Here is a 9,646-nt window from a genome sequence, read left to right as displayed (position 1 = left end):
TTGTTGAGTTATAATCTTGTTCTGAGCAAGAAAGGCATCATAAGACTATAATTGTAACACTCCCTTAGGTTGTGATGGAGTTCCTCTTTCATTGTGTATCTCATTGTCATTGGTAGCCATGTTTTCAATTAATTCATAGGCTTCCTCTGGAGTCTTGCACTTGATATTGCCTCCAGCTGAGGCATCTAACATCAATTTGGTCTGTGAGCCAAGACCTCCAAGGAAAAGAATGACTACTGTTGCTTCATCAAAACCATGAGTAGGTGTCTTTCTCAACTAGCCCTTGTATCTATCCCATGCTTGCCCTAATGTCTTCTCCGTGCCTTGTCTGAAAGAAGAGATTTCTTACTTCCTTTTGTTGATCTTTGATTGTGGGAAGCATTTATTCAAGAATTTTGCAACCACATCTTCCCACTTAGTAAAACTATTCTCAGGAAAAGAGTTCAACCACAGTTTAACATTGCCTCCAAATGAGAAAGGAAACAAGCTTAGTTTAATGGAATCATCTGGCACTCGATTCAGCTTTACAGTATTATAGATCTCATTAAAAGTTGTTAGATGCTCATATGGACTTTCATTTGACAGTCCATTGAACTGGTTGCTCTTCACTAGATGGATCAATGCAGGCTTTATCTCCATACTTGCGTCATTGACCCTCGGCTTTGCAATGCTGTTAAAATGATGAGGGCCAACCACTGGTTCATAATCTGCTAAAGTACGCCTAGCACTATTGTTGTCCATGCTTTCTTGATCAGATTGTAAGGCTTGTGAAATTCTCTCTAGAGAAGGTTCTCTAGATAATCTGCTTCTTCTTGGCCTCCTACTAGTCTCAAGTCCTTCAAGAAGAGGTTAAGCACTTTTGTTGCTCCTTGTTCTAACTGTATCCTACATAAACTAGACACAAAACTCTAGAACACACTGTTAGCACAAAAACAATAAAAATAAACTAAACAAAACACAAAAATTAAAATAAAATAAAAATAAAGTCAAAGTTTATCAAGAATCACACAAATAGAATAGTTTAAACCGTGAGTCTCGCCAACGACGCCAAAAACTTGTTGATGGATTGGCAAGTGTACCAAATCGCACAAGTAATATAAAATGGTAAGACCAAGTATCGTATTCTAGAAGACTCTCAGCACTAAACAGTTGTGTGATGACTCGATTAATTAAGACTTAAAAGAAACGAGATCATTGGTTTAAGATGCAAAGACAAAAAGTTTAAATATGAATGCAAATTGATCAGTAGTAGAGTAATACAAATATGAACGAATGTTGTTTAATATGAGATGAATATGTTGTTAGGGTTTGATTTCACCAAGTTTACTCACATGTATATAAGAATTCTTCTTTTTACATTAATGTTAACGTCACTCATTAAATTACTTAAAACCCGAACCCTTGACGCAATAAGCCTGCCTTAATTCCTAGTTCGTGCAATTCCTAGCATTCCTAGAAAATTAAGTCTGAAGATCAAGAGCTTAAGACGACCAAGTACTCATACTCTCATCCCTGAGAAATATTACCATAGGGAAAATTCAATAAGAACCTGAATTGTAAGGAACCTCCCAACACTCATGCAATTTATAAATCATGCTACTAAATGAGTTAAATAGAGCAAGCATTGAAACAAATGAATTCCCTAAAAATTAATGAAAAAGCATATAAATTAAGAATAAATTCAAATACATGAGAGTTCACAAGGTTACATCATTCCCCAACAACAAATATAGTTTAGTTCCCCCATAGACATGGAGGAACTAGATGAATAATGGAAAAATTAGTGAAACCCTAAAAGTAGAAGAGGAAGCTCCCGCCTCCAGATCCGCCTTTAGAGAGTAGAAGAGTGTGCTGTTGTATTGCTCCAGCTAGAGATACTAAACCTAGGACGCTAGGGTCCTTTAAATAGAACAGAAGTAGAACAGAAACAAAGCCCAAGCCTGAGTCGCTGGCACTCAAGCGCCCTACTTAGGGCACCCGGGCGGCGAGTGGTGGTCTTCCACGCACAAGCCTCACAGAGGTTGCCCAAGCCTTCTACATCTGGCGCTCCAATGCCCCCAAACGGGGCGCCCGGGCGATGAGCGTCACTTCCTACGCTTAAGCCTTCCAGAGTACGCCTAAGCCTTCTTCATCCGGCGCTTAAGCGCCCCAAAAAGGGGCGCCCGGGCGGTGAGCGACACTTCCTGCGCTTAAGCCTCAAAAAGGACGCCAAGCCTCGAGCTTCTTTCCTTACAGTGCTTTTTCTGGACCTTTTTGAGTTCTATCTCCTTAGCACTTTATCCCTGCTTTCTATATTAACTCATTTTCTATCAGAACAAAGGGAATAATCATACAATCATGAAATTCAACCTCGAATCTCTTATTCACACAACTTAACCAAAAAGCATGATTCCAAGCAAGTTTCTAAGCAGAAAAGAGTGCATTTAGTATTAAAATTACATCACAGATAACAGTATTTTCAACCGTTATCAGTCTTTACGCAGATAATCGATTATTTGGTGTAATAATCGATTATCACAAGCCTATTTGGAAAAGAGTTTCTCGTGCAAATAATCGATTATTGCTCATAATAATCGATTATCACTGTCTGAGTTAATATTGCCCAGGTTGCTCAAATAATCGATTATCACTCAAGATAATCGATTATGACTTTTTGAAAACCCCATAACGGACACAAATAATCATTATCACTTACGATAATAGATTATATTTCGCAGTTAGGAGTTGTCTTTTCATTTTCTGAACCTTGAGATATAAATAGTATTTTCAACAGCTCCTAGAAAGTAACTTTTCATTTTGAAAGTATTATAGTTGTGTGCCTAAGGAAAGCTCTCTGTGAGTGAAAATGAATCTATGCCATTTGAGAATACAGTTTGTCTGAGGATGTTCTCAAGTGATAGTGTGCTCTTGTCAAGTCTTGTGAATAAGAGAAGCTCGTACTTAGTATCTAAGGTCGGAGCGGTTCTCTTCAAGTTGGCTGAGCGGTTTCTTCCGGTTCGTTTGTCGAAGGAAGGTTTTTGTTATTCTTAAGTTCTATTCATCTTATTTTAATTGTTAAACTGATTTTAGTGAAATAGTTAAGCACTCTTTATAGTGATTAACGACTTGACGTAGAATCTTTTGATTCGAACTAGGATAAAAATCATATGTTTGATTTTTCTCTTCCTTAGATTTTCTACACTTTTATAACACCAACTGTTTGATAAAAGTTCTCTAAGAAAATAAATTTTAAAACAGACCACTATAACTTGTTTATTGACCGCTACACGCTTTCCGCTCTTAACGAACGTTTTCAATCCGCTGCGCGACTCACTGGTACCAACAATGTGTATCAGAGCTTGCTTTGATAGTTTTTCAAATATTTTGAAAATGGGCGGTCATAAACAAATGTGTGTAGAAGGTGCTTTTATTGATAGACCTCCTTTGTTTGTGGGAGAAAATTATGCATTTTGGAAAATAAGAATACAAATATTTTTAGAGTCAATTGACAGGGGTATTTGGGAAGTTATTTTGAATGGTCCTTTTATTCCTACTGTAAATTTGAATGGTGTAGAGGAAGAAAAACTATATTTGTAATGGACTGCTAAAGAAAATGGACAAGCCCATTTTGTTATAAAAGCTCGCAATATAATATCCTAGGCTTTGGTGTGGGAAGTTCTTCAAGTAACCCATGAAGGAATCGACGATGTGAAGCGTGCTAGGAAGAACACCCTAATACAGGAGTATGAGATGTTCAAGATGCAATAGGGTGAAACCATCACTGATGTGCAAAAATGATTCACACATATTGTTAACCATGTTTTTGGTTTAGGTAAGAAATTTGACACTGACGAATTAAATGTTAAAATTCTGAAAGCTTTCAACAAGATATGGAAACCAAAGGTTACTACGATAACTGAGTCTCAGGACTTGACGTCCATGCCTATATGGTTGTGCTTTTTGGAAAGTTGAGAGAGCATGAGATTGAGTTGAATAGACTGTGTAACACGCTGATGGACGAACGCCCGAGGAGAGGTCGATGGAAGTTGCGCGAACATGAACGGACCTCCTCGAAGCTTCCTCCAGAGAGATGATGCAGCGGAATGGATATGACACTCTAGATCGAGAGAGAAATCGGAGCAAAAATGATAGAATCGAAATCAATTGCAGAAAACCTTAAAATCATGAACGAACCCTAGAAAAGAGGGAAAACTCAAAATGAACCGATTAATCGGTACAAACTCAAGATTGAACGGTGGGAAAGCTAGATTGCTCAGTAGAAAGTGGATCAAACGGTAGAAAAGGGAAAAAAATCGGTGGAAAGTCTGGATCTAGGGTTGCAAAATAGAAGTTGAATGTGGAATGGTGAAGGAGGAACTCTCGAGTGGACGGACTCGAGAAATATGCAAGGTGGAATCTGAGGTTGAAGAAAATGAGCTTACGATAGAGAGGAAAATTCTCTCGAGGAAGAAGTTGCGAGTGTGAAATGTAAAAATGAGGATGTGTACCTCTGATGCGTAAGAGAAAAAGTAATGTGGCGAGGCACTGGACACTGACGCGAGAAGTGGAAGATGTGGCCTCTGACGAGTGGTGCAGCGTGGAGGAGTGAGAGAAAAGCACAAATGTAAATTTGGAAAATGAGAGATGAAAGGAGATGGACGAACGCCCGAGGAGAGGACGAAGGCGCGTGTCGCGATGTCCTTCGAAGCTTCCTCCAGAGATGAACGTAGCGGAAAATGATGACGAAGCTCTAGATTGAGAGCTGACTCGAAGGAAAACTACTAAACTATGAAGAGACTCAAGAAAACCCTAATATCTAAGGTTTAAACGGTGGAGATGAAGGAAAATAGAAAAGGTCGAGGAAACCCTAGCGAAGGCCATAGATCGAAGAACTGTTCGGTGAAGATGAGGTTCTATGGCCGAAAAGGATGAAGTGAGAGGGAAGACGAGGTAGAATGTGGCTTACAATCGGTGAAAATGGGGAAAACGGCAGATCTGAGGTTGGAGACAATGGAACTCTCGAGAGCGAGAGTGAGACGCTCTGAGACGTGGATGGATGTGCGAGAGTGAAGGAACGAGAAAGAGAATGTGGATGTGCGTATCTGATGCTCGAGGGAAAAAGAGGACGCGTGAGCTTTGGAGCAAGGGTGATGTTGCGTGATGAGAGAGAAGCACCGTGGAATAGAAAAATGGAAGTGAGAGAGTGTGCTTGGAAGGTGGCTAGAGGGAGTCTTTGGACTCTCTAGCATGTGACTTTCAAGAGAGAATTATTTCTGATTCAGAAAATTAAATTCTCATTAAGCTCAAAAGTCCCAATACAATAGAGGAGCTAGGTATTTATAGTAACCCATGCTCCTTAAGAGCTAAACTAAAAAAGGTAAAAATACAAAAGGAGGACTACGTCAAGTACAATTCCATCATACCCTCCCTCTTAAAAAAAGATTTGTCCTCAAATCTGGCAATCGCCTTATGAAGAAGCTCCACACAATCTTTGGGAGCATGGCCATCTTAGAATGGCCTTATTCTTTAGATCTAGTTTTCTTCCTCCTGGATCAAACACGAATCTGCAATACACATCAAATATATCTTTGGTTAATATCAATCCAAGAAAGAATTTTTCTTTAAAAACAAGAGAATAAGAACTTCTAATACTTTGATTTGTAATCTTTGAAAATTTTAGAAGTCCAAATTCAATTTTGTCTTGAGTTAATTGTTTTCTTAAAGATAACAATAACTCAAGATTTGAATTGTCATATTTTGAAAATGTTTTCATAGGATATATAATGACAATTGGTTTGAAAGAGAAGTCAAAAATTGAAAAGTAATCCATTATTGGAAAAGAAGTAAAGATTTGGAAACCTTCCCTTTTAGGTTCCATAGTCTTTGAAAGAATAGGATTTGTCATCAGTAACAATTTCTCCTTTTCTTTCTTCTCTCTTTCTTGCCTTTCTCTCTTTTCTTCTTCTTTTCTTAATTCCTCTCTTCTTCTCTCTTCTCTTTTCTCTTTTTCTTCGCTCTCTCTTCTCTTCTTCTTTCCTTTCTTCCTTTTCTTTTCTCTCAATCTCTCTTTCTCTTTTCTTATCCTTGATCTCCTTAAGTCTTGCCCCAAATTCTAATTCTCTACGAAGAAACCCATGATCATTTAAACGCTCAAGAAATAATTTTCCATCATCAATGCAATCCCTAATTAGTTCTAGGTTTCTTTTAATGCTTGAAGGCACAAACTTTCTTCTCATGCAAGCTTTTAAATCATGCCAATCACGTATGGAGGACTTTCTACCTTTCCTAACATGATATTGTGTTTCATTCTACCACTCACTTGCATGCTCTTCTAACTTAGAGAGATATATGCTAAGGACATAATATTCACTCTCTTCATAAAAACAAGGATTTATTTTATCAATTTCTTTTTCCCAAGCTAGGTATGTTAATGCACCTATATCTTTACCAAATGATGGTAGATTCCTAGCTTGTTTAAACATTTCATCAACTTTATCTATCCTAGAAGAGCTATATGAACTATAAGAAGACATCTTTGTTTTTAAGAGTTTTCTTAATTTAGAGGGTTAAAAACTTTCACCTAGACAAGTCCCAGGTAAGAGAGGTGAGCTAAAGAGCTGCTTAAGTACCAAGTCTTGCCTTGCCAGAAATGTCTTAGGCTACTAACTAATTACCCCTTAAACTAAAATCACCTTTAAAATCAAAGGACACCACTCAAAAACAAACAATTAAACACAATTAAAAGACTAGACTCTCGGACTCTAATGTGATAAGGCTTAGAGTTTAATCCCTTTTAGCCTAAATCACCCCTAAACGTAAAACACAAAGCAACTCAATATTAAAGACTACTCCTATGGTGAGGCTTGTTGCTTTGGCTAACAAGACACACTCACCTGTCTAGCTATGCTAAAATTAAAGCAAGTAAAGTTGCCAAGAGTTTGAAAGAGCACCAAGGACTCTTCCAAAGCACTTGGACTTTATAAAAAGGCCCTTTTACAAAACAAAAACTAAAGCTAACAGTAGGCTAACACAAGCCTATTACAAACAAATTGAAGAAAAACAATTACAAAAACAACAATCCTATGCTACGGTCCTGTTCATCCTGCAGGAAAATCACGTGCTCAATCTGGCTTCTTGACATCTTAGTCTTGGTTCAACTTTGTTGCTTCTGGAATCAGTTGTCTTGAATCTTCTTGCCATGCCCATCCTACAATCACACATGCACAAAACTGCTATTTGTATTCACTTGGTTAAAACAGATTTCAAAAGAGGATATAGGGTAGTAATAACTTCCCTTTCTCTTGGCTGCACAAACTGTCCACTAAGATTTTGCTACTGCTCAAATAATGGTGTCAACTTATACTGCACAAACAATTCCAACTAAATCAACAATTCACTTATCGCAAGCAATTTACAAATTATATCAAGAGTAGTTCAATCAAAACAGAAACAGTTTAAGGTAGAAGAATGGCCCTTTAGTCAAAACTGCATAGCAAGATGTAAATGCTACTTGTCTCACGGATTCAGCACACACTTTACAATCTGCTATAGTACAATCAGTATGGCTTTTCCCAAACTACACAGAAAATTCACAACTAGTTCAGCAGACTACACAATGCAAAGCAATGTCAAATGAAACTCAGAAATAGCTAAGCAAACTAGAATTAGGTAAGCTAATCAACTTCCCTATTTACAAGACTGCTTTTAGCTGTGTAATTCCAACTAAACTCCCAAACAGATCAGCTCTGCACACTAAAATTTCACAGCAAATTTCAGCAAGGTACAAATGGCAATGGATATTGAACCAGATGCAAATAGGTGTAAATCAAAGCTGAACCAAACTGATTAAACAACCATCCAGACTAATCAAAACCTGACCAATCCAATGCAATGCAGAAACAATTCCAATTCAGAATGGCTAATCCTAGTCTACAAAAACTATCATACCAGATCAACAAATAATGCTAATCAATGACAAGCTATAACAAGCATAGTTCAACCAAACAGAAGTAATTAAAGGTGAAAGAAACTCCCTTTATGATGGAAGACCATCTAAGATGCACATTGGACCTCTTACTAGAGCAATGGCAAAGAGGATTCAAGAGGAAGAAGGACCACATACTATTTTGCTTCTATGGAAGGTTACTTATAAAAATCCTTCTTCTCTTAACTAAAGCACTTATACTTTGTTTTGTAGGAATTAATAAATCTTGGAGACTATGATTGAGCCATCCAAGAAGATTAATCAATAGAATCAAGCAAGGAGCCAAAAAGAGGTGCTTACGGCATGCACCAACATTTTCCACGTGAAGTGGCTGATGTGGAAGGAAGCACACACCTTGCTGGATGAGCTGGACAGAGGCATGGACTTTGCTTGATCAAAATAAATCTGAATAATTTGAATTTAGGAGGGAATTAGAATTAGAAATTAGGCTCCTCTTCACCTATAAATAAGAGGGCCTTTTCCTTGTATTGATTCACTTTTGAGCTTAATGATATGCTGCAGAAATTGTTTTCCAGCTTTTGTGCTCTTAAGTCACCTTTGAATTGCTACTTCTTCTCCTTTCCTCAAGCTTCCTTCCTCTGTAGGAAGGCCCTCTGAGCTGTGAGGCTTCACCCATACACCTTTCCTCCATTAAAACACCTCAAACACTGCATCAATTCATCCATCCGCTGCACCATTATTCATTACTGGTTTCCTCTGGTCTGGAACCTCTTCCTACACGTTTCCAGCTGGGAATTGGATTCCATCAAGTGGTATCATGAGCTTAGGTCATCCACGCACCAGGAGCTAAGCTATTCCTCCATCTTTGCACTCCATTTCTATATTCTGTTGTGATCTCTGTTTCAGTTTTCCAGTTCTGTTTTGAGTAATTTTGTTTCTGTTTTGTGCTTTTCCAGTTATTAATTTTGTGTTTCCTGTTGCATTCTTTGTGTTTCCAGTATTCATACATGTTTTTACTCATTTTAAACGGTGAATCATTCTTGTTTATATCTCTTCCATCTTTAATTTTCAATTCCAGTTATGTTTTAGTCTTGTGCAGTCCATATTTGCAGTTTTAATTCTGTTTCACTTTGGTTTTCTATTCTGCTGGGTTTCATTTTGGTTTATTTGAGTTTAGAGTGCTGGAAAAGTTTTAAATCAACCAAATAAGGCAATGAGAACATGTTCTAGCCTTGGTGATGGAAGCAAAAGCACTAGAAACTAATTCTGGTTTCAAATCTGCTCAAGAAATTCAAATCTGGTTTTAAAATTTGAAATCTGTTTCAGCTGATTTTATTTGATTCTGCTGCTTGGTAAAAATTTGTTTGCTGTTATTGGAAGTGGCTAAAGGTGTGGAAGACCATTAAAAGCAAGGAAATGCATCTAGCATAGCTTGGTTGCCTTAAAAACCAGTAGCCTTTGCTGTCCAGTTTGTTTCTTTTTTTCTGTTCTAGCTTTTCACCGTGCTACCATTCTTTGCTTAGTCCAGTCTGAGTTTATTCATACTAAGCACTTTAATCCTAGCTTAGTTCAGTATAATAACATTCTCTAGAGTCATTGTGTGTGCTGTCCAACCTTATATCCACAAGGTTCTTAAATCTGGTGCTGTTTTGGTGGGAATTTGCTGCATAAATAGGCTATAGCAAGGGTGAATTGTTGAGTCTTGCTATTTCTGTGCATTTA

General features: G+C 37.7%; 1 protein-coding gene across 1 annotated transcript; it reads right to left on the bottom strand.

Annotated features, from left to right (window-relative positions):
- Positions 1 to 345: 345 nt before the first annotated feature.
- On the bottom strand, positions 346 to 741 carry LOC148200547 (uncharacterized). The gene has a single exon (XM_088112982.1). It carries the CDS (start codon positions 739 to 741, stop codon positions 346 to 348), a length of 396 nt encoding a protein of 131 aa, XP_087969108.1.
- Between the last annotated feature and the right edge of the window lie 8,905 nt (positions 742 to 9,646).

This window comes from Vigna umbellata, chromosome 4 (assembly GCF_029865625.1).
Source record: "Vigna umbellata cultivar VRB3 chromosome 4, Vumbellata_1.0, whole genome shotgun sequence".
NCBI classification, from domain to species: Eukaryota; Viridiplantae; Streptophyta; class Magnoliopsida; order Fabales; family Fabaceae; genus Vigna; species Vigna umbellata.
This window is presented reverse-complemented; position numbering and strand designations above follow the sequence as displayed.

Coding starts and splice junctions, on each gene's coding strand:
- LOC148200547 (XM_088112982.1), bottom strand. CDS start 741: ATGGACAACAATAGTGCTAGGCGTACTTTAGCAGATTATGAACCAGTG.